A 26,087-nucleotide genomic window follows, 5' to 3' on the forward strand; every position below is an offset into this window, starting at 1 on the left:
AAAGTTACTTGAAACCATCTGTCTTTACATATTACATATAATTCCTATACATTAATCATAGAGCATATTAAAGATATTTTTAGTGTCTAGAAACTCCAATTAAACCAACTCTCTGGGTGTTTCCTATAAGGACCTATAACTTCTCCAGCATATAATAGGCAGCCAATAAATATTTGTTGAATTACAATATTGAAATGGCTAAACCTGAAAGTTAACACTTCTTTTTTTTCATTCTGGCCATAGATTGCTTATAGAATTTTATGATTCACTGGATCCAGAAAGAAGAAACAAATTTCCCGGAGAAAGTGTTAATTCTAAACTAAGTCTCAAGAAGACCTTACCATCATTCTTGATCTTAAGTGGTTTGACTGCTGGAATGCTTATGACCGAGGCTGGAAGGAAACTATATGTAAAAACGTGGATTTATGGAACCTTAATTGGCTGCTTGTGGGTTAGTATTAAAGCGTAAACGCGTAGCTGTCTCCAGGCAGTGGGATGTGCTACGTTGTTTATTACTGGCGGCTGCACATTACATCCGATTGTTCCTGAATTTAATAAGAAGTGTAAATAAAGCCTTGTTGATTGAACATTGGATGAAACAGAATTTCTGACTAAAGCCGATATGCAGTTGGTCTTGGGCAAACATACATGGTTTTACAACTTTAGTCCAGAAGCTGCTGGAAAGGGAAAAGATAAACAGAGTTTATGTTATAGTTGGCATTTCCTATGAACTAATGTCAACTCCAGAAGACTGTTAGGATTATATATTTTGTTACTGTTTTGTAATTCCGATAGCTGCATTCATGAACGTTAATTTGCAGTACATGTCACTGTATTTGTTATCTTCAGTTTTTTACAACTTGACTGGTCCAAACTCTTATCACTGAAATATTTAGTGTCTTGCAGCTGTGTAATATTCTGCCTTGTGTTTAATTTCTCCAAGTCGATGAAAGAAATTGTAGTTAAGTATGGAGAAGGACACGAGGAGAGGCTGAGGAATGCTGGTGAGGGGAGCTCTGGTTAGTGAGGACTTGTATTGTGTTGTTAGCTGAGTTCACTTTATGTTGGCAAAGTGATTAGCATCTCTGGTATTTACTGAAACAGCTTCATTTGCACACCCTGTACTCTATACAAAAGAATAATGTATAAAAATACGAGAATTAAGTTTAAGTTAAAATTGTGATCCTGATTCATTGTAGCAGAACTTTAAATTGCTCAGCTTTTTGAAGATTTAAGCTAAGCTCCTAGCACTTCATGACATTTGTGCCATAAGTACTTGAAAACCTTAAGATTTCCTGTTATTTTTTATATCGAAATAATCAGTGTGAACCTTTGTTGGACCTGAGTCCATAGATATTTGAGATGGTGGGAGCTCTCAAACACCTGACTAGGTTTATTAGCATGTGCCTTTTGCCTGTTACTCTTGGGTTTAGCAAACTGTTTAATCCCCAAATCATTTTGTTTATGTCGTCGTGGTCGGTTTCCACTGTATTCGTGTTCTTTTCCTTTGGATCACTGGCAGGGGTGCTGCTCGGGGCTGGCCCAGGGGCTCACGGGAAAGCGCTGTGTCGCCAGCCAGCGTTGGTCCTGATGCGGAGTTGAGCCTTGTAAGCTCTCGTGAGCAGCCCACCATCCACAGCAAAGGCATTTTGCGTTCGTCTTATGTCAAGAAATCACCTTCCTCAAGCCAGTGAAGTACAGGCTTAATCCATCAGGACGGAGTGAATTTGTTTCATTCCCATTGGTATTAATGGGGCCACACAATTCATCTGTATCACCTGAAAAGAAGAGCTTTGTTTCAGGAACCAAATCACACAATTTTCAGTCATGGAACGATAAATCCCCTAGAAGAGGACCTTTTTTAAAGTGTGATCTGCTCTATTTTTAATGTTACAATTCAAGCTTGATTGCCTGCTGGTCGTTTAAGATACCAGTTCTGCTTCCGAGTAATGGATTTTTATCACCATTTAAATCATGATAAACAAAATGGAAACACAAATTAAGGGAAATTTGGTCTGATTTTCCAGAACCAGAGTAAGCCATTTCAAGTAACCCCTCTGAAGAGTTGGGTGGTGTGAATTGGTTTGTGTATGTTAGTATGTGTGTATGTATTGATACACACATTCCCACAGGACACAGTTGGCTTCATTATGAATGGGGGTGCAGGTAAAACTTGTTCTCATGCCAAACTGCAATTTTCTCTTACCCTGTAAAGTGCAATTTAGATCAATCCCATGTCTTCGTTAAATACTCTTTTTAACAGTCCTAAACTTAGAAACTATTTCTAATTAGATCACAATAAATGTAAGTTGTGTAACTTACTTTGAATGTCATGGATATGTTCTCAATTTAAATTTTAAGAAGCAATACCATTGGAATCATGCTGATTATAACTGATTTGAAGAAGGCCAGGTGACCTGCATAAGATCACTTGAACAGCATGTTTCTTGTAACTATCCTTATATTCTCGCAAAAGGTCTATAAAATATTTGTTTAAAATTTTTTTTGTATCAAAATATTTGGAAAATTAGAAGCTTCTTTTTAACATGTATTGATATGACTTGAATTATTTTATGAAATTAAGAGCCCTGTATACCTGTAAATCTTTTCACATAATATCATTTAAGCTTTTGTTTGTGCTACTGTTGACTTACAGCTTAGTTGGTACTTGGTTTATCTTTAAAAGAATGCAATCAATGTGCATGCTTTTATGTTTTTCGCAGAAGGGTGTGTTGGGATGAAAGTAAAAGAAAAAATAAAATCTTTCACTGTCTCTAATGTCTGTGCTATTTTGTGACCCAAAAATTCACCAACAGTCTCTTATTCCATAAAATAGGCTTCATGGCTGGCCTTGTGTTCTGAACATGTAAAACTATAATAATTTTTCTTAAGTATTGGGCAAGTGTTTTTTTAATACATTAAAATCTTCAAAATTGTGAAGCAGTATATTTGGTTAACTCATCCATATACTTTATAAGATGTATGGCAAATATTAATTACTTAACAATTCTGTAATAATTAGGATACCTCACAGAAACATGTCAGGTGCCTAAAATTAGCCAGGTTGGTGAGTCCAGTGTGAATCTGACTAATCCTTACATCACACATACCAGTGATTTCTTTCATATGTATCATTTCCGTGTGATTTTTTTTCTCATTTAGAATGGTACAGTTCTTCTTTATAGCCAGATTATGTAAACTTTATCGTTTCCTTAGTAATATTATGTGGTTTATACTTAATGTTCACTGAATAGGTCCATGTCAATAAAATGATCTGAATAAATTGACCATTAAAACAAAGAAATAATATAAAAAATTTGCCCATCAAGTAAAATTAAACTGTAACCTTAATCATATTTGTTCTTGAAGCGTCAGATGGGGAAGAGGTTTCCTTGGCCCCTATCCAGATGTCACCTTTGCTTATAAGTAGGTTTTCTTTTTTGGGTAGGGACATGTTTTTATTATGAATTACACATATTTTTAGATTGAAGATTAGCTAACTTGGAATATTATGTTACCATTTGGTATAACTGGCATTATAAACACACTAACTTAACCTAACACCTAAGCATTAGACTGAAAATTGGTACTTGGCCAAACTGATAATTGGAAATATTCAGATAATTGATGTTATATAGCTAAAATCTGCATTGACGGAATCTAAAACTTTTCATTCAGATGTTTTGCAGCGCCATGTTTGCAGTCACTAATTTATGTCAGTTTAGAGTAGTTATGATTTGACATTATCCCTAAGATTTCATTGACACCTTTTACAATTTGTGGATGATAAAGTAAATCCATTACTTCTACCAACTGGGGGGTCATTTTTGACCTCATTCATGCCTGAGGTCAAAGAGACAGATTCCTGGTTTTTATCCTGAGTAGAAAGAAAAAAAAAAACAAAAAACTTTTTCAGAAGGCCACTCTAGATAGAAAGCTCAGTACCTTCTACCGTGTGGGAGAAAATCTGATGTGGGCGGCAAACTCTCAATAAATGTTTACTGATGGGGACGAGACGGGTCAGTCATTCATCCAAATTAGTGACAATTCATGATCTTATATGTGAATATGTAAGAGAGACATGTTCTAAAATTTTAGTTTTATGAATCTTTACATCTGAAAAAAAAGTAGAAGAAGTTGCTGTGGATGTTCTCCGCGTGTCCAGCAGGAGAGAATATTTACTAACAGCCTTGTCTCCTTACGGTATGTTCAGAATAAATTCTGACTTATATTCTTGCGCTTATTGATGTTTCCTTATTTCAACAAAAAGGGAAATATAAATCTCAAAAGTTATTTGGTGATATATGGGATGGTAAAGAATATATTTGGTTACAGTTACTTCATATATATGTGATATGTAAGTATGTTTTATTGACACCTGTAGCGATAGAATACTGTATATTGCTTTAAAAGCTCATTTTGCTTTTATACTTGCCAAGACTTGTTGAGTGCTTACTATGCGTTGGGCACTGTGCTTACCCACAGGCATGATCTCTAATCCTCATAATAGATCCCGAGCAGTGGGGATCTGTTGGCCTTTGAGAGTAACAAGTCTGTAGGCGGACTACCAGGTTTTGGGTCCTGGTTTTACCACTTGATATCTGACTTTGGGCAAGTTAAAGTTTCTGTGACCGGAGTTTTTCATCTGTAAAACAGCGATACTAATCGTGTTTACCTCAAAGAGTTGCTGAGGACTCAGTAAGTCAGTGCATCTGAAGCACGATATGTAGTGCATGGAATGTAACCGGTGCTAAGTAAGTCTTGTTCTTGGAAGGTTCCTCCTGCCTCCAGTTTTACAGATGAGGAAACTGAAGCTCAGAGTTTGAATAAAATAATACAAAGTCACATAACTAATAATTCGGGCAGAAAAAAGTGCTCCCATTCTTTTCTGCTTAGTGACGATGTAACACAGTACTTCAAGCTACTTAAGTGCCTTTAAAGGTGGACGATCGTAACTATGATCATAGTTATTTAAAGATAACAGGTTTTGTTTTAAATCTAGATCAAATAATCCAGAGATCATAAAAGGAAAGGTTCTCCATATTTTCATAGGAAAGTCTCATGGTCTCTCCAAACTGACTCCACGTTGGTCCTGAGAGCCAAGGAGGTGCCTGTCCTTCAGGTTGGTAGCACAGCATCCTTCCCACGTTGGTAAAGGGGAGGTGTAACAGCAGGTTCAGAGGGCTTTCCTTACAGTGGCACAGAGGAGTGTAATGTTTGAAATTATCCCACCTAAGTCCCCTTACTAAGGGAAATCACAAACTGTACAATAATCTGGGCTTTATCACTACATGTTTATAATGTTAGAAAAATTACCTTCCCTGTTCGAGCCCTCCTTTATCTATAAAATGAAGAGAATACTTACTTACCTCACAGAGTTTAGTAAGAGTCAAATGGGTTAATAGTTGTAAAAATGCATCCTTACAGGGACTTCCCTGGCGGTTCAGTGGTTAAGACTCTGCTTCCACTACAGGGGGCCTGGGTTCAATCCCTGGTCAGGGAGCTAAGATCCTGCATTGCTGCACGGCGCGGCCAAAAAAAAATACATTCTTACATAAGGTTCATGAGTGGGATTATTATAGTTCTTCCTAAATTACTTCAGCTTTACCTGCTGTATAATGTGTGACTAAATAATTATTTTCTGAAGCACATAGGAATATCTATCACTAAACATTTTTGAGTCATTCAGGATCCTGTTTATGTTGTGTTCTGTCCATGCATCCTGGAGATACTTTCCATCTGCATCACAGGACAATTAGCCAGTTTTCATGTGTTCACGACTGTCTCCATCTTTTACGAGGTCTTTGGAAGTTCGTTTCGGGGAAGGTGCCAGAGAAAGTTGTGTTTTTCCCACTCCCCACCCCGTCCCAGTGTCTTATCGCTGCTCAGAATGGGAAATACCAGTAAGCACATTTGGAGATCATTTCTTGCTGTGTATAATGGAAACCAGGATGAAGAAAGAAAGAACCCAACTTAGAAGAAAGAGCAGTTTCAAATTGAGGACCCGCTGAAGAGAACTAGAAGTAAAGGAGCATTTCCCTGTCGAGCTGCTGTGTATGGGGTGTGGGAGCTGACGGAGAACATTCTGGAACCCTGGAAGGTGTCTGAAGAATACCTACGGGGCTTTGTCCTGTGTGTGCTTTGGCTGATTGATTTTATTCTTGGTGGTGGGGGTTACAGTTTGACCTTCTAGCTGAAAGGCGATCTCGAGAGCTAGCAGCACAGTTACTGTCACTTAAAGATTTCGGGGGTGTGATTGTTGTTCCCCAGATTTTCTACAGCTGCAGCCAGCATTGCACATTCACCTCACAAAATATCACGGAGCGGGCTTCCCTGGTGGCGCAGTGGTTGAGAGTCCGCCTGCCGATGCAGGGGACACGGGTTCGCGCCCCGGTCCGGGAAGATCCCACGTGCCGCGGAGCGGCTGGGCTCGTGAGCCATGGTCGCTGAGCCTGCGCGTCCGTGAGCCTGTGCTCCGTAACGGGAGAGGCCACAGCAGTGAGAGGCCCGCGTACCGCAAAAAAAAAAAAAAAAAAAATCACGGAGCACCTGCGAGGGCTGAGCTGACACAGCTATTTCCAAAGGAGCCTACTTAGGGTGCAAGGAGAGATGGTGAAGAATCCGGCAAAGCCAAAGACATCTTAGGAAGTAGGGGATACTGCTGGACACGGGTTCAGGTTTTCGCAGAGCACGATGGTGCTCCGAGGACCTACACGGATGACAGCTGTTGGTGACGCCATCCATTGCTGGCACGTTCTTCCGAGAGGCAACTCACCTGGAACCAGGAAGAGTAAAAGCAGTTGCTGCGGGCTTCCCTGGTGGCGCAGTGGTTGAGAGTCAGCCTGCCGATGCAGGGGACGCGGGTTCGTGCCCCGGTCCGGGAAGATCCCACGTGCCGCGGAGCGGCTGGGCCCGTGAGCCATGGCCGCTGCGCCTGCGCGTCCGGAGCCTGTGCTCCGTTGCTGCTCTGACCTCGGGGATCTTGAGGATGCTGGCACCTCGGGGGGGGTCACAGCACCCAACGCTGTCAGTTACACACTTCGTGTCTCTTCAGAGAGTGGCTTCGTGTAGCTCTTTATCATCCATTCTGTCTTTTAATGCTTTTTGTTTGGGTAGATTTGGGGAGGAGTGGGGGTGGGGGGGAGTGAGTGGAGAGGCCGGCGTAAGAGCATGGACTCCGGAGCCAGGCCTCTGGGGTTTGAACCCTCCAGCTCCGCACCAGCTGGGCGACCTTGGTCCGCTGCCTAGTCTCTGTGCCCCCGTTTCCTCACTTATAAAATGGCTATGATGAGAATGGTCCCTACCTCATAGAGTGGTTGTGAGGATTAATGAATAATTAATGATTAATGAAGTTCCTGGATGATAAAGTACGCCTGTCATGTTCTAAGCGCTCGATGTTAGCTGTTGTTATTACTAGTGTTCTGAAAATTCAGAGCCATGAGGTTGGCAGCCACCCTTCCGCCCAGGAATCCCAGTATTAAATTGGTAGCTAAACTACATACAAGTCTGGTGTACCTGTGCCTTTTATTGTATTTTATTGTAAACTACCTCGAATTCTTTGTCCATATATATGTCCATAACTGGCTCTGCCTTATACTAGAACTAATAGCATTCTTGTTTCAGGTTTTTGGTATGTTGGTCTAATTTGGCCTGTGACAGACACAAACTTCACATTGTGAAACGAAATAAAGGATATCGAAAAGGTCAACCCAAAAGTGTATCCCTCTCTTCTTGTGCACTAATGTCTTTATTCTTTTTTTTTTTTTTTTTTTTTGGTCTCTGTATTCCTTCCCCATTCTCTTTCTAGAAGTTGAGATAAATAAAGGATTTTAGATCAGAAATAAATCCAATGCAGAGCATCCCTCCATGTGTCCTTTTCTCGGGTACCTCCTGGCTCTGAGGTTGTCTTTGACACTCTTCTTCCTGCGCTCACTCTGGTTACCTGCTGGTCCTCTAACTTTATCAATTGTGGCACTTTTTTTCCAGATATATTTTATTACTGACTGCCGGCCTCACTCTAACGTGCGTGTCTGGCGTTGGTTTCTTTTGGACAGACTGGTCTGCAAGATGACAGAGGCCGGGGCTTGTGGGTCCTGAGACCCCACCCCAGTTCCCAGCACGTTAGGTACCCAGCAAGCTTTGCTAAACTCACTCAATAGGTACACATCCGAGGCTCGACAATTTACGGTTAATCATCGTGACATCAGATTGAATATCAACTGAAGGTTTTTTAAAGCAATTGTGTCTTAATTTTATAGTCTGAAGTCAACAGATTATTTTTTAAAAGTAAATGGTATAACCAACATTCAGTAAGTGATAGGGGGCTCCCCTGGTGGCGCAGTGGTTGAGAGTCCGTCTGCTGATGCAGGGGACACGGGTTCGTGCCCCGGTCCGGGAAGATCCCACGTGCCGCGGAGTGGCTGGGCCCGTGAGCCATGGCCGCTGAGCCTGCGCGTCCGGAGCCTGTGCTCTGCAACGGGAGAGGCCACAACAGTGAGAGGCCCGCGTACCGCCAAAAAAAAAATAAATAAGAAGAAAAAAAAAATAAGTGATAGGGAAGTTACTGTTTGGAAGGACCATCCAGGAATTGATGTTCAAGACAGTAAAGCACAACCAAGGAACAACAATCTGAGGCAAATAGGACGATGTTGAAATGTGTTCATTATGGGTTGGGCTTGGAGCGGACGCTACATCAAACCATTTTCTGTGCAGGGAGAGGGGGATTTTTTTTTTTAATCTATAAGTTTTTCCAAATTAAAAAATGTTAAATTTTATCAATACTAGGCACATAGGTTATTTTGTTTAGCAATGTTATCTGAACATGATTCCATATGGTATCATGATGACTAGTTAAATGTCAACACTTTTTCATCATTACTAATCAGTAAAGTCTTAAAATCTGCAGGGATTGAAAAATCCTCTATCTGGTGTATCTAAATGAATGTCATCGGTTAATGTTATGTGGTACAGTGTTTCCAAGTAGTTATTGGAAATAGGTGTGTGCTGTTGCGTCGGCTTCTAATGAAGAGCTAAAATCTTGTCACTTCTGTCTGCTCCTTTCATTCTTCCCAGAGGGAATTACTTGGGATAAATTGTGTTGAAAGGTAGTGTGTTTATAATGGCCTCAGAAGACACATTAAAAATGTTGACAGCAAAAGAATGAGACTTTTTAAGAAGGTTGCAGTTAATTTCCAGCAGTGTATAGGAAACAAGATCATTCCCCCTGAGTTGTTAGAACAACCTTGTAATCTCCTGAATAATGTTCCACTGTAGGTTAAGACTAATAGTTCCAATATCAGATCAGTTTCTGAATCGCTCAAGGCAGTGATACAATAGGGAAGCTGGAGTTGGAAAAACCAAGGAGAGAGAGAGCCAAGCACTCTGGCTCACTTTACAGAAATGACTGTGACGACCAAGGAAGCATGGGGACTGGATTCAGATCTCACAGGCAGAGGGGCGAGTGGTGATGCCAACCAGAGCCAGTTTGAACTGTAATCATCAATGTTGGTGGGACTTTATTAGTATAATATGTTCAAAAGAATGTATAGGATGTAGAAACCTGAGTTCATACTAATGAGATGTATGTGTGTATATATGTGCACATGTATAAAAAAATATGATTTACAATTGATGGTCAGGATTCTCAGGCAATACTGAATTACCTCTCTTCACATCTTTAATGTTGAATCCAGAATCTTGGGGACCTTCTCTGAAGAGTCCTTTCACACTTTTTGAGCTGGTGACCTCCTATTCAATGGCATAATAAACTCTTTAACCAACCTCTGTCCTGAAGCCTCCTAGTTAATTTGGAGACCGCTGACTTTGTTTTTTTTTTTACATGTTTATTGGAGCATAATTGCTTTACAATAGTGTGTTAGTTTCTGCTTTATAACAAAGTGAATCAGTTATACATACACATATGTTCCCATATCTCTTCCCTCTTGCGTCTCCCTCCCTCCCACCCTCCCTATCCCAACCCTCTAGGTGGTCACAAAGCACCGAGCTGATCTCCCTGTGCTATGCGGCTGCTTCCCACTAGCTATCTATTTTACACATGGTAGTGTATATATGTCCATGCCACTCTCTCACTTTGTCCCAGAGACGGCTGACTTTGCTACATGACTTCTTGTGTTCTGTGATATCCATCCATGCCCTGTTACTGTCTCTCTTACCTCGTAGAAATCTTTCTTTCCTAAAACATACTACATTTATATGTATAGTCATGCCATGTACATCTGTCTTTGCTAAACTAGGGCAAAAATGTTTAATCAATAAAGGGTTTCACAGCTGACAAAATTCTGAAATTATCAGCCACACCCATATTCAAATAAAAGCCCCATCATAATAATTAGAATAGCTCCGTTATTTACTATCTGATAGACAACGTGCTAAGTGCTTTTCATACATTCTACTTAAATGCTCACAGTAACCTTGGGAAGTAGATAGGGGTCCCTAAAATGTCCTAGTCATAAGAATGAATATTTATTACCTTTGAAAAATCTCATCCAAAAGCAGAGCTGGGTCCTAAGAGACGCCTGACATTTGCTCTTATGTCCATAGAGGATGAAACAGGTCTGCAGAGACAAGGCCAGCTGGAAAAACACCTGCCCTGCCTCTGGGAGGGCAGGGGTTTACAGGGTAAAAGAAGTCACCAATAATTTCTTTTGGAACCGTGAACATGTAAGAAAAGAAATGGCCTAGTTCATAGACAATATTGCACAATACCTTAGATTTTCATGATACAAGTTACTTTGAAGCTACTTCCAGATACCCTGTGGGTAGTGGTGGGTTCCTCTAGGTTCACGGACTTTGGGGTAAGAGGCGGGCATCAAGTGTAGACAGGGTGAGCAGGAACGCCGCCCTCGGGCCTTTGTATTCCAGCCCCTTTTCCATGACTGTTCGACCCCCACCTTGGTGGCCACTTGCCGGCAGGAGCCTCGGGGGAGGCATTTGCCTCATCCTCATTCACGCTGACGTCGGGGCAGGAATGGCGGCGGCCCCGTGCCTTGGTCGGGGTGCCTTGGACAGCACCTGGGGTCTTGTTAGGATAGGGGTGATCTCCTGCGGCCAGTGGATAGACTCGGCCGCCAAGGCTTCGGGGACCCCGCGGGGCCGCCTCCGAGCCGGGCAGACGGAGTGGAGGTGCCTCTCAGGTGAGAGCCGGAGGCCACGTGGGTGAGAACCTTCCCCGGCTCACCTCCTCCGGGGGCCCTGGACCCCGCGTCCCTGACTGTCCTGCGCCACGTGTGCCACGGGGACGGTGACGAGGGCACAGAGGCCTCAGCCTGGCCGGCAGGGGGGCCGCGATCGGGTCTCCCCAGATGCCGCAGCGGCCGAGGGACAGCCATCCCGGGGCAGTGGTCCCCCTGGACCCAGGTGGCAGGGTGAGGGGCACAGCGAGGGCATCCCAGCACGACCCCCACCTGTGGCCCTGCTCGGGCCTGGGCCGGGGGGACCCTCGGGCTCCGTCTGCCGGCTCCGGGCCCCTCGGCGTGGGGCGCCGCCGTCGCCTCGGCCCCGGGCCGCCCTGGCCGGCAGCCGCTCAGCCCGAGGGTCCTGGACGCCAGGGTGGCAGCAGGGCCGGCCTGCTCTCCTCGGCGGCCCCGGCGGGCGGCGGGTGAGGTCCTGTGTTCCCGGCGGGAGGGCTCGGCCCCCAGGCGCAGTGTGGCCCGAGGCCACCCCAGGAGCGATGGGGAACGTTCGGGCGCTGAGCCCAAAGCCCGGCCCTTCCCGCGCTCGCGCCTCGGTCCCCGCTTTGCATCGAGCGACCAGAGGCGTGGAACCCCCCGGGGCGCCTCGCTCCGCGGCAGGACCCCGGGCCCCTGGCCCGAGGCTGTGGCCCCGCCTTCGTCTCCATGGGGAGAGAGCAAGGGGGGAGACGGTGCGTTCCGCCTAATTCTCCGCGGCCCTCAGCCTGGACCTCGCCCGCGTCCCCCCCGCCCCCCCGAGGGAGGACCTCAGGCAAGACTCCTGCCAATTTGCAGCTGAGCAGGTGTTAGGCACGTTCCTGAATAACAGGAGGGACAGGGTGGTGGCCCCTCACGAGACTCCAGCCTCACTGGAAGGGACAGTGACGCCTCTGGTGACACTGCTGGAGAGCGGGCTGGCGGCCGGCGGCCGCGACAGCTCAGCAGTGAGGGTCACACTCGGTCCTCCTGGGTCCCGCTGGGCCACCTCTGGCCCACGGGTGCCGTCACCACACAGCCCGGGGGTGACACATGACCAGCCCTGGAAATGACCCGAGACCTGTGAGGTGTCAACTGTTTCTCATTTCCAGGGGGCACTTAGGCCTGGCAGAGCAGCCGGGTCTTGAGCTAAACTCGAGGAATTACAGCAAAAACGACTCGCGTCTGTCGTATCTCAAGTGCCAGCCGCACGTCTGTTGTTTGACATGTTTCATCCTCACCGTTTTATAAAGCAGGCATCACTGTTCCCACTTTACAGATGAGAAAACTAAGTCTCAGAGCCGGGAAGGGACACGCCCGAGGCTGTAGACCTGGTCATAGATGAAAAGCCCTAGGAGGCAGAGAGGCGGAAAGGGAAGGTCATTTCCGGCAAGGAGAGCACGTGAGTCGGCCCGGGCCTGCCGGTGGGGACAGCATGTGTAGCGGTGACACCACGTGGGGCTGCAGGGACGGAGAGGATGTACGGCTCACGCCTGGGACACACCGGTGCCGCGCTGGGGACTTAATTGTGCACTGTCCCACTCATTCCTTACAAAACCCCAGTGACACAGAAGTTTGTCCTGTTTTAACAGCTGAGGCAAGTGAAGCTCACACAGATTAAGTAACTTATGCAAAGTTCCTGAAAGAGTCAGGGGCTGAGCCAGGTCCAAATCGGTGTGTCTGACCCCAGCACCAGGGCTTCCCCCCACCCCCAAAGCCTCTGATGAAGCTCCGTTGTGAGGCCTCCAGAACCATCACCGGCTGGAAATGAGGAGAAGCAGCTCTGGTGTGGCCCTGGCCTTTGCTCTGCTTGGCCCGGCACCCGTGGCTCTGGGCTGTTTCCCTCGTCCATGGGAAAGTTGGTGGCTTGAGATCATCCGCAAGGTCACTTTCACTTTAGACTCTAGAAAAGGTCAGTTTTCCAGAAAAGTCATCCCAACCGATGCCTAATTGAGAAGCTCTTTGGCTGTGGCCTGCACTCTGCCCATAGAGCGAGCCTGGGCAGGTGACCTGGGTCATAGCCCGCGTGCTATTGTGGAGCAGTTTTGGTTTTTTGGTTTTTTTATTTATTTTTCGCTGCGTTGGGTCTTCGTTGCTGCGTGCGGGCTTTCTCTAGTTGCGGCGAGCAGGGGCTGCTCTTTGTTGCCGTGCGCGGGCTTCTCATCGCGGTGGCTTCTCTTGTTGCGGAGCACAGGCTCTAGGTGCGTGGGCTTCAGTAGTTGTGGCTCACGGGCTCAGGAGCTGTGGCTCGCGGGCTCTAGAGCACAGGCTTAGTAGTTGTGGCACACGGGCTCAAACCCGTGTCCCCTGCATCGGCAGGCGGACTCTTAATCCCTGAGCCACCAGGGAAGCCCAGTGGAGCAGTTCTGATTGCGTTCTTCCCCTTTCTCCAGGATGGACCTGCCCGGCAGGACTGAAATCAGCCTTGACGAGGGTCTGATTCTTCCTGATGTCAGACATCCTGCTTTCTCATTGTCCTTCCTTTTCACAAAGTGTCTCCCTTCAGGGGAGCTGTGGCTTGGACCACCATGACCTCATTGTACCAACTCATCCAGAAACCCAGAGAGGACAGGCTGCAATGTGCACATTCTCCTTCAGGGTTTCTCAGCTTTTCTGTGCTTTGGTTTGCTTTCTTCGGACAAGCTCCTGCTGTGCGTGGGGGTGTGTGTTGGGGGGCAGGGCGGGGGGAGGTTTGCATGTACAGAGAGGAAAGCAAGTGAGGACAGTAAGGTGACACCAGGGCCGAAGAATCGACTTGGGTGGGTGGGGGCGGTGAGCAGATCCACATGCACGCTCGCTGGGCATCTGTCTGCCCGGTGGTGCCACTCCGTGTGGATGCTCGAGGTGAAACCTGGGGAGAAGCGGCTCTTTGGACACCAGGTAGGCATTTCCCCAAGAAGGAGCGTCTGCAGAGGCCCAGAGGCGCTCCTGACTCTCCCCTCCCGTGCACTCGACCCTGCCCAAATGCCCAGCCCAGCCCAGCTCTCAAAACGCCTGGGGTGTCCAGTCTGTGCAAATCCACTGTTGACCTGTCAGCCCTCTTTTCTGGGGCCTGTCGGCATCCAGTGGAAGCAAAGCGACCTGCAGGGTGAATGAACGAATATGTGTCCGTCCCTCCGCCATCACAGGTGTGCCAGCTGTCCGTGTGTCTGTGCTTGATTGTGGGTTATGGGCTGAACTGTGTCCCCCCGGATTTGTATGTTTAAGCCTAACCCCCAGGACCTCAGAATGTGACTGTAGTTGGAGATAAGGTCTTAAAAGCGGTGATTACGGTAGCGTGAGGTCATTAGGGTGGAGCCCTAATCCCAGAGGACTGGCGTTCGTATAAGAAGAGGGATGCATGTGCACAGAGGAGAGGCCAGGTGAAGACACAGCAAGGAGACGGACGTCCGTAAGCCAAGGACTCAGGAGAAACCCTCCCTGCCAACACCTTGATCTTGGACGTGCAGCCTCCAGAGCTGTGAGGAAGTACATTTCTGGTGTTTAAGTCACCCAGACTGTGGTACTTCGTTATGACAGCCGAGCAAACGAACACAGAGATCAACAACACATCATCGCTGGGCTCAGAGACTCCCTGTCCAGCAGAAGACACTGACACCTGAGAAACACCTGGTCCATCAGAAATGCAATGGGCTCCCCTCTGCCGCTCCACTCCCAGCTCCGCTGCTGCTGGGGCCGGAATACTCTCTCAGGTGGGTCAAGAATACACAGAAACTGTCTAGACAGAAGTGAACTGAGATGCCCTTGAGGCTTTTCCGTCTCCCTTCCATTCTAAAATTGCTGAGATCTATAAACTTCTTATTGTTGACATTGTAAAAGCAACTCAACAACTCTCAGTCTTGAGATCTCTTAAGGTCCATTATAGGGGAACAGTCAGTCTGGAGGTTCTCCAAGGACTGACTTCTGTGCTGGTCTCTGAGGGACACCCATAGGAGCTGAGGCAAATGCTTTTTAGAGGAGTGACTTATTGGATGGATTTGTTCATTGTTTCACTCTTTGAACAATTGAGAGAGATTGATACTACTTACACCCTTGGATGGTATCCCCTGTCCCCTGGTCTGTAATGTCCCTGGCAAACTCCTACACGTCTCTCAAAACCCAACTCAGGGGTTTGTCTCCCCCAAGTTGAGTTGACTAGTACCTTCTTAAAACTATCCCTCCTTGTTAAACCTCTTAAAACTATCCCTCCTTGTTAAACCAGGTCCGGGTTGCTCTGGACTGAATGTTTGTGTCCCCCCCAAAATTCATATGTTAAACCCCTACCCCCCGAAATGTGATGGTATTTGGAGGTGGGGCCTTTGGGAGGTAATTAGGTTAGATGAGGTCAAGAGGGTGGGCTCTCAAAATGGAATTAGTGCCTTTAAAGGAAGAGACCGGAGCAGGCGCGCTCTCTACCATGTGAGGGTACAGCGAGAAGGCGGCCGTCTGTGAACCAGGAAGTAGGGCCTCACCAGATACCTGATCTCAGACTTCCATCCTCCAGAACCCAGAGAAACAAACATGCGTTGTTGCATTTTGTTACAGCAGCCCAGGCTGACTGAGATGGTCTACGGGGACCCCTGGGGGGAAGCAGTTTTCCTCTCTGCATGGGGCACAGGCCTTGGAAGGATTTCCATTAACACGAAGTGAATTAATGAGTTGCCAGGACTAGGGATCCCGCCCGCGAGCCTGGAGCAACTTTAGGAGGTGATGTTATATAAACTTAGGGCCTCATTGTTTCTGTTCATTTTACTTCAGAGGCAGAAGCAAACAAACTGGTGATGTTTTAGGAGGCGAGGAAAAGCCTCTATCCCCTCCGTGATAAGAAGACCACTCTCAAAGGTGATCAAGGTGAAGTTCAGGGAAGCTGGGAATGTTGCTTCTTCAGACCTCTGCCCAGGCCTTCCTGTTTCTCCTGGGAGGGCAGCATCCTGCGGGCGCTGACGGCACCGGATGCAGGAGTCACAGCTGCCTGAGCCAGTTCCCCTGCCGCCTGCCGCTCCCAAGGGCCCTACTCAAAAGTCACGGCCCGGAAAGGCAGTTTCCACAGGGCGGGCCACAAAGGTGGTAGCTTTCTGCTCATCAGGGGATGAGCCTGCCCTAGGTGCTAAGGGATTCGCAACCAGCCTGGTGAACACTGGAGGCCGGAGCCTGTCCTGTGGACGCAGAGGCACCGACAGCTCGGGTTTCCTGCGGGGGAAGGACCAGGCTGATGGGAAAACAAAACCAACCGCCTGCTTCCGAGCGGAGCCCGGGAGAACGCAACTGCGGTGGAGACAGGGAGTCAGGGAGGCCCGTGGGCGGCCCCGCGGCTTCCTGGCGGTGGGGGGCCCCCGTTTCATGTAAGATTTTCACCTTTGGGGGCCTGAGACGATGCTTCCCATGGAGAGCATCCCGGCCTCTGTGACCCAGGAATTATTTTGGCTCCATACTCTTTCCCAGACGGGCTTCCAGATGCAGCACATTTGCCTTTGGCTCTTTTTTTCCTGGATGCTTTCGAAATTCTCTCCTGGATTTGACTCCCCTGCCCATTTCTCTCCTCTAACCTGCCTTCCCAGCCAGGGTGGGCGCTGGCCCGCAGCTCCCGGCGGGCGAGGGGCAGAGACCGGGTTGGGGCGCCATCTAGTGGCGAGCGGAGAGACGATTGTTCAGCCCCTCGAGGCGGGAGGTCTGCCTGAATCCAAGTCGTTAGGTAAATACGAAGATGCAGAGGACAAAACAACAGCAGTGACAACAAGAGGCCATCCTGTTAACACGGAGCGACACTGTAGCCGCCCCAGGTCTTGGGTTCTCTCCTGGGCCCTCGCTTGCCCCAAGGGTGACCTGGTCCTTTCGCCGTCTCCCTCCTGCCTCCCAGTTGCTGGGAGGACAGAACTGACCTTCTGGCAGGACAGCTCCCCAGCCCTTAGCAGTCACCCCTGCCTCGCAGTGTGGGGAGAGGTGGGGTGGGACCCGGGGGGTCTGGTCCTTAAGCTCCCAGGCCCATCCTCCAGAGACGGGGTCAGCAGGTCTGAGATAAGCCCAGAAATTCACTCTGATCACCACCTGTCGGGCGATTCTGACACAGGTGGCCTTTGGATGTAGGAATGCGGCCCGTGGAGGAGGGGAAATGGCTCATATGATAAACGCCGAGGACAGAAGTTCCCCTGTGTACTGTGGACCTCATACCTTGGGCCGGAACCTCCCACTTTCACAGTCTCACACACCAGTAACGCGGGCCCCGCACTTCAGTTAGGATACAACCCCGCCTTTGGGTGGCTGGGGGCTTCCTTCTCCCCGGAGGAGAGCTGCTGTTGCTGGTAAGTGGTGGAGGCCCAGCTAACACGTGCTGGGGAGACTGGTTTTCCCTCTGTGCAGAATACCTGTAAGTAGAGATATCTGCTTTCTCTTTGGACACCAGAGGAAAGATATTCACTGCAAGCATAGAGCAAGGGGACAGCTTCCAAGAGCTGCAGAGACGGGAATCACAGAGAGCCTGGCCTCAGAGGCCTGCGGTGCTCGGGGATTTCAGAGGCCAGGAGACACAGAGGAAACACCCCTCGGTAATTCCCCTTCCACAGACTAGTGGAAAATCCTGCCCCTAAATGCACACGGCAAGGTCTGAAGAAGGTCTTGGGAAGAAATGCATTGTGGAATGTTATTAAAATACTTAGGGCCCCATGTCTAATCTGCAACAGATCCTAATTCTTGGGGTTACTATTGAAATGCGTTCCTTTCCAGATTGAATGAAGCTGGCGTAGACAGGAGGGTCATGGAGTGCGGGCTTTTGGTCCCATGTCTAGTGTCCGGTTGGTCATATAAGCCTGGGCCCCCTGCCCTTACTGAGTGGCTCCAGGGAAGAGTCTCTCTGAGGCCTGGTTTCCTCATTTGCAACTGCAGAAGGTAACAGTTCCTTCCCCGTTGGCTTGTTGGGAGAATCAGATGAAACGGTGCATCAGGGCTGGCATATAAGTGCTTGATAAATGTTTGCAATTATGACCTGAAGACAGCATAACATTAAAAGAAGTTCATGGAAATCAAAGTAAATTTTAAGCTGGTGTGTTTTTCGGTGACTGGGAAGCTATCATCTTTAGGCTAAAAAAAAGAACTGTGTTATTTTTCTTTTTTGGTTTGGTTTTTCATGAAAAAAAAGTAAAAAAAAAAAGCTCTCCCCAAACTTAAATGAGCCAATGAACTGAAGGAAATTTACAACTGCATGAGCCATTAACTTTCAAGGCCTCCCTGGGGACCGGGGAGAAGCCATTGCTCCATTGCTCCAGCTCATGGAATCATTGGAGAATGCCCTTCCCGGGACTGGACAAAATGATGCAGGCCAATTTTCCATCTGCAGTGCTGTGAGGACAGTTCCCACAGGCCACTGACCAGTCTGAGGCCTGTGGCTAGGTGATGGCTTTCTTTCCGCATGGAAAAACCGCATTTAATGGGAGAGATCACATCACGGTCGTGGAATCCTTTGCAGCTCACAATGGACAGAAGCATTTCCTAGCTCGTTTCCCTGGAGTCCGACCGCCAGAAGGCATTGACCCCGTTGGAGACACGAAAGTCCACCTGATATAACGAGAGTTTTCCCCAAGACACAGCCATCCGCCTCAAGTTGGGAAGCGTCCTTAACGTTATTCCTACGGGGGCTGCTGCCCAGGGTATGAACAGGAATGGCCTTCGCACAGGCCGCTCGTTGAAAGAGGGCTGGATCCAGCGAGTCCAGTCTTAAATCCTAACGGTTACTTACAAACTGTATGATCTTGAGAAATTCTTCTTTTTCAGCTCCTGTGTATTCATTGGTAAAGGAGGTGATTAAACCGTCTAACAGAATAAAACCGAGGGAAGTGACATTTTGTTATACAATGCTCGATGCCTAGATATTAGTTGAATATGAGTATGTGGGAGGGGAAGGGTTGACGTGTCGGTGAGGCTCAGGTTAAGAGGGTTGTGGAAACCGTAAGAGCAAAAGCTTGTAGAACGTTCGTAACTAGAGGTCAAAGGCATATAGTCATTTATCCAGTAAGACAGGTCAGCACCAGGCAACATGGTCCGTATGGGTCCAGGAGGAGGAAGTCTGTTTCCTGGAGACTTCCAGAAAAGTCTCTGCAACATTAGATGTGTGTTATATATGAAAAATATGTAAGTCCTAATTGTATTTCACGTACATAATGATAAACACACGTGCAGCAGGAGGGTGAAGTGAAGACACACAGGAGACACACACGATCCTCCACGTGAAGCCGGAGGGTTGGAGACTGGCGTCCACAAGCCAAGGGACGCCAGAGCTCACCAGCAAACCATCAGGAGGGGTTTCAGAGGGGGCGTGGCCCTGCTGACACCTTGAGTTTGGACGTCCAGCCTCCAGAGCTGAGAGACACTACATTTCTCCTGTTTAAGCCCCCAGTCTGTGGTTCTTGGTTATGGGAGCCCTAGGAAATGCATACAGGGTTGGGGTGGGAGGTTTAACTGATTTAATGAGGAATTCTAACTCAGAATAAAATTAGGTGGAGAAGTTGAGGTTCCCTTGGGTCTGATCAACCATTCTTATACGTAGCAAAGTTGTTGGACCGAAGAAGAACCTACTGCCAAACGCAGTTAACCCTACTTGCAGGTGAAGTTTCCAAACGCAGATAAACATGCAAGCTGGCTGGGCAGAGCAATATCTATGAAGGGACAGGATTCGAACATACACAGTTTTCTAGATGAAGTAAAACTGATAAATTAGAAAATTATTGTTTGCTTTCAAAATACTAGCCAGCCCGCTTAAAAGATATAAAGGATGCCTTTAAACGTAAGTTTGCTTAAGAATCACGATTACCTTGTTACAAATAGTATTTTATCTATATACAGTGTTTGGGTTGCATGTCTAGTATATTTCTTTAACATCTTTATTGGAGTATAATTGCTTTACAGTGGTGTGTTAGTCTCTGCTGTATAACAAAGTGAATCAGCTATACGTGTACATATATCTCCATATCCCCTCCCTCTTGCGTCTCCCTCCCACCCTCCCTATCCCACCCCTCTAGGTGGTCACAAAGCACCGAGCTGATCTCCCTGTGCTATGCGGCTGCTTCCCACTAGCTATCTATTTTATGTTTGGTAGTGTGTATATGTCCATGCCACTCTCTCACTTCGCCCCAGCTTACCCTTCCCCCTCCCCTCCCCACTTGAGTGTCCTCGAGTCCATTCTCTACGTCTGCATCTTTATTCCTGTCCTGCCCTTAGGTTCTTCAGAACCTGTTTTTTTGGTTTGTTTTTTAGATTCCATATATATGTGTTAGCATACGGTATTTGTTTTTCTCTTTCTAACTTAACCTCACTCTGTATGACAGACTCTAGGTCCATCTACCTCATTACAAATAACTCAATTTCATTCCTTTTTATGGCTGAGTACTACTCCATTGTATATATGTGCCACATCTTCTTTATCCATTCAGCTGTCGATGGACACTTAGGTTGCTTCCGTGTCCTGGCTATTGTAAATAGAGCTGCAATGAACATTGTGGTACACGTCTAGTATATTCAGTGCTGGATATCAGTGATTCAGTTCAGCAGGGATCTGTTGTAGCCCTCAAATGTGTCTGGGGACTCTTCCACCTGCTCTCATCTAGAGAAAAAAGCAGAATTCACTCAATCTGGTAACTCTAAATTTTTCTGCATCTATTAAGTGTTTATCTCAGGAAACATGTAATTGTGCCAGTTATTACGAGTACCGATAATCATAAAACTTCATTTTTAAAAGCATTTGATACAGACTGAGAAGAAATTACATTAGGACAGGCAGTAGAACTGCTTGAACTTCCAGCTGGCATGTTGAATCCTTTCCTATAAATCGCAGAGAACAGAACACTTTATCACCCAGTTATGACTTTTTCTGTGAACACAGGATCCTTGTGGTAGATCAGAATTTGCCAACGTGTAGCAGGAAACCCCTTGGAAGTAGCCCCCCCGCCCCCAGATCGCAAGCGTGCTTTGTACAGGCTGTGCAGTAGTTCCATACCTGGAGACAAAAGTGATCACGATGCGTCCATTTCTTTTTCGTCGTCTAAAGCAAACTGAGGAGACCCAGCCTTGCCTGTTCTTATCTGTGTCCATGTGGAGAGAAAAGTTGAAAGAGAAGATTATGAAGCCAGATGTCTGCTCTTTCCACCTGCGTCATGTGCTGATAACTGAGCAAACACTAGGAGAGGATTTGGGGTGGAAAGCCATACTGTCTCTGCTTTGGGAAGTTGCTAATGATGTGAGTCTATTGATATGTTCACCTGACATTCATCCACTCATCCAATCATTCATCCATCCATCTATCCATTCACTCATCCATCCATCCATCCATCCATCCATCCATCCATCCATCCATCCATCAATTTATCCACCCAACCATCCATCCATCCATCCATCCATCCAGTTGGCATTTCTTAAGCAATTTCTCTATTGTGCCTGATACTTCCTTACCAACAGATGATTTCTTTCTCTTCGTCAGCACGGAGGAAGTCCTTGCTGGGCACCTGTGGACAAGAGTGAACTGTCTTTTGGCCACTGAGTTGCCTGCCCACTCTGGACCAGCCAGCTTCAGCAGAGATGTTTTTTCCTCAAGTTCTCCACTCACCACCTTAAATAATTCTGTCTGGATGAAGAAAAATGGAACCCCTTACGGGGTCCCCCAAAGGTGTCTGGCAAGGTTCTCTAAGTGTCCGAAGAGACTTGTCAAACTGCTTCCAGACTACTTGTCTCCCAAGGAAGGCACCAAAGGCCACAACATTTTTTATGAGGCGGCTCAGGAGGAGATGCAACTGTTATGGAAAGATGGTCTAGAGGAAGATCAGAGAGATAGTGCCATCCTGGAGGGTGACAGGAATGTTGCTCCGTTCAGGAAACTTTCTCAGAGAGAAGCTGATGGAAGCTGAGACAAGGCTGGGGTCCAGCTCTCTTGGAAGCAGGTTTCCTGGTGTCTTGAGTGCTATAGAGACCCTGCCATGTTGCTTCCAGGACCATCTTGATGTGCCTTTTGATGCTGCTGTTTTGACCCAAAGGAGATCATATTTTCTTATGATATAAGCCAGTGTACAGAGGATAGACTGGACTTCACACAACAGCAGAAACTTTTTTTAAAACTCATTTCTTTAGCGCTCCCCGCAAGTGGTATATGTTATCTCATTCAATTATCTTAGTATTTGTTACTCTTTCCCCCATCGTTTTTATTTTATTACTTTATTGTTAAATAACTTTATTGACATGTCATTTACATATAAAAATTGTGAATATTTAAGGTGTACAACTTGATGTTTTGACATATGTATGAATTTTGAAAACGTTCGAAATTGGCTAAATAATTTATCCATCACCTCTGCATAGTTACCATGTGTGTGTGCGCGTGAGGTGAGATGATGTAAGGTCCATCCTAACCGTTGTCACCATGCTGGAGGATCTCAAGAACTCCTTCCCCCTGCATAACTGAAACTTTGTACCCCTTGGCCAGCACCTCATTTCCCCCTCCCCCCACTGTTTTAAGTAAATGACATCAGAGAAGCTGTGAGAGATTAAAGACCTTGCACAGAATCACAATGTTACCAACTCTTGGAGCTGCCAAAGCCCTTTGCATTTTAGTGTAAAGGGAGGGTAACGGGTGAAACAATTTCCCAGTTTTTACCCCAACTCACATCCAACCATATACCTAAAAGCATTTGTCCGGAGAGGGTGGTAGAAAGGACTCAGAAACCACTGCTGCACAGACCTCAGGCAGGGGTGTGCAGAGCCGGCTGGCATCTAGCGTACACCCTGAATAAAGCTTCCAGTGTCCCCCTCTTTGCTCCGTTTCCCGCGGCAGGGCGGAACGGCTCAGTAGGGAGGAAGGGGGTTGGGAGGGGAGGGACCACAGGGCATACACCCGCCCGGAGGAGGCGTGGTACCCAGAGCCAGGTAGAGGGTGGTGTGCGGTGAGCTGGGGCTGGTACCACTTTGAACTTTGCACAGCCTTCCGCCTGTGGTACCTGCTCTGGGAATGGGAGGAGGCCTTCCCCAAAGACCAGTAACCATGTACCTTTCTTTCCTTACTTACTTGAAAGAAATTATGGTAAGACATACATAACATAAGATTCACTCTTTTAACCATTTCTAAGTGTACAGCTCAGTGGCATCAGTTAGATTCACATTGTTGTGCGACCATCACCACCACCATCCCTCTCCAGAACTTTTTCATCTTCCCGAACAGAATCTCTGTCCCCATGAAACACGAACTGCCCTCCCCCTCCCCCAGCCCCTGGCCCCCACCACTCTGCTTCCTGTCCCTGTGCATCTGATTCCTCTCGGGACCTCTCGTAAGTAGCATCATACAGTATTTGTCCTTTTCTGTCTGCCTTATTTCATTTAGCTTAATGCCCTCGAGGTTCATCCGTGTTGTAGCGTGGGTGAGAATCTTCTTCCTCTTTAAGCCTCATTAATATTGCAGTGTATGGATAGACCATACTCGTTCATCTGCCCATCCTTTGGTGGACACTTGAGTTGTTTCCACCTCTTGGCTGTGGTGTATCTTCCTTAAAGACCTCACTCACCCCAGGACCAAGTGCTCTAGGGTATGTCATCCTTTTCACAAATCATCACGTATAGTTACTAGTCAACTTGCCATTTATAAACAATGCTTTTTCCTTAGAAATGACTTTAGCTCGTGAAACTAGAAACAGATGCAAAGCAAGAGAATGATAAACCCAGCATTTGTGAGTGGAGTCCTGTGTGGGTGGGGGGCAGTGGGATGGGTGTTAGTGGGTAGTGATGACCTAGTTCTCAGGTGAAGCAGTGGTCTCCCCACGATCGCTATTATGTGCACACCCTTGTTTTCTCTATCAAACACAAAAGCAGTCATATAGGAAATTTTTCTCCAGCCTAGTAATTTTCCACATTGGCTCTGAGGTGAGATGTAAATGGTACAAATGACTGGCGGACTTGGCTGAAGTTCACCTAGTTTTGCTTTGGGAAGGGACCACCCCGAGTTCAGTGGCAGGTGGGTGGAGCAGGGAGGTCTGTGGGGTCTCTTCCCTCCCAGCTGTCTCTCCCCTGGGGACCGTTGAGCCTCCAGGACCCGTGTGGCCAGGTTCAGGTTCAGTCGCAGGCTGGGGTCCTCCGGAAGGTCAGCTCCAGTCTCTGTTGGCTCCGGAGGGTGGCCTCTGGGGTCACCAGCGCCCACCTCATGAGCGTCCGCACGGCCCCGGCATCCCTCAGTCCCATCCCTCTCACCCTATGTTCTTGGCCTCAGGAGAGAAGCGGGACCGCCACGGCCCTGGGTAGTGCTGGGAGGAGCACATGGTCTCCAGCCCTGTCTTCCTCTGCAGCCCACGTGCCGGCCAGTGGGCAGGTGTGATGCTGGCAGGAAGTTTTCTCCTTGAGGACACTCCTTACTCCTGCTTCCAGCTCCTTGTACAGCGATGCCTCCCGCTTGCTACACCTTTCCCATATCTGTGGGCTGTTAGCACATGCCCTGCCCCCTCAGTCCCAGTGTAGTGAAATTCTGCAGATCTAGTCACTCCGTCTTCCTTCAAAAACCAGTCCCTCCTTAGATTGGGATTGACACATACACACTACTATATACAAAATAGATAACTAATAAGGACCTGCTGCATAGCACAGGGAACTCTACTCAATACTCTGTAATGACCTATATGGGAAAAGAATCTAAAAAAGAGCAGATATATGTTTATGTATAACTGATTCATTTTGCCGTATACCTGAAACTAACACAACATTGTAAATCAACTCTATTCCAATAAATTTTAAAAAATAAAAATTAAAAAAAAATCAGTCCCTCCTTGTTGGTTATGTAACACAGGGGACTCTGCTCAATATTCTGTAATAACCTAAATGGCAAATGAATCTGAAAAAGAATAGATACATGTATATGTATAACTGAGTCACTTTGCTATACACCTGAAACTAACACAACATTGTTAATCACCTCTATCCCAATATAAAATAAAAGTTAAAAAAAAAAATCAGTTCCTCCTGTTCACTCATCGTTGGGCTGTGCTTTGGAGTATCTCCACCATGCACACTCACACACACACACACACACACACTCTCATGCACACACTAACATGTACACACACAGACACACTCCAGTCACTCTCACACGCACTATACATTACCTCACTTCTTCACACACTCTTCTCTCCCTGTTTCAGAGTCAACACATGTCCCTCACCTGCCAGGAAAACTGTGATTTGCCAATCCTGCGAGAACTCTTCTTGTCAAACAGATTTTTAAAACCACAATTCAGTCTGATGCCTTAACTCCTTTATTCTCACAGATGCTGTCATCATTAGGACGAAATAGTTATTCTTAGTGACTAATTGGTGATGCCGGGGGTCATAAGAGGTTATCGGACAGCTTATCATTCGCCTGGGAAAAAACTACAGTTCAAAATACGAGGTACGGTTTGTGCTCAATACCTATGGCTATTGCATCATCGTAAAGTCAAAACCTTTTAGTAGAGTTGGGTACCATCTCTGTACATATCTATAGATAGAAGGATAGATACGTTTCTTCCTCCATTCATCCACTGACGGACCCTTAGGTTGTTTCCACGTCTTGAATGTTGCAATGAACATGGGGGTGCGTGTATCTTTTCAAGGTCGTGTTTTCCTTTCCTTGGGATAAATACCCAGAAGTGGGATTGCTGGTACGTATGGTGCTGTATTTAGTTTTTTGAGGGAACTCCATACCGTTCTCCATAGTGGATGAACCAATTTACATTCCCAGCAACAGCGTACAAGGTTCGCTTTTCTACACATCCTCACCAATGCTTGTTATCCCTTGTCTCTTTGATGATCCCCATTCTGACAGGTGTGAGATGATATCATTGTGAATTTGATTTGCATTTCCCTGATGATTAGTGATATTGAGCACCTTTTTTACACCTGTTGGATATCTGTATGTCTTCATTGGAAAAATGTCTATTCAGGTCCTCTGCCCATT

At 46.9% G+C, this 26,087-nt stretch overlaps 1 protein-coding gene across 5 annotated transcripts in view; it reads left to right on the forward strand.

Annotated features, from left to right (window-relative positions):
• AGPAT5 (1-acylglycerol-3-phosphate O-acyltransferase 5) overlaps positions 1-2,773 on the forward strand; it is a 63,100-nt gene extending 60,327 nt beyond the window's left edge. For all 5 annotated transcript variants that reach the window (XM_033407788.2, XM_033407790.2, XM_033407789.2 and 2 more), the window contains one exon: positions 244-2,773. In XM_033407788.2, coding sequence (XP_033263679.1) covers positions 244-469 — 226 coding nt within the window. In that variant the 3' untranslated portion in view covers positions 470-2,773. The remainder of the gene's footprint in view (positions 1-243) is intronic.
• The last annotated feature ends 23,314 nt before the right edge of the window (positions 2,774-26,087 follow it).

This window comes from Orcinus orca, chromosome 21, assembly GCF_937001465.1.
Source record: "Orcinus orca chromosome 21, mOrcOrc1.1, whole genome shotgun sequence".
Lineage (NCBI taxonomy): Eukaryota > Metazoa > Chordata > Mammalia > Artiodactyla > Delphinidae > Orcinus > Orcinus orca.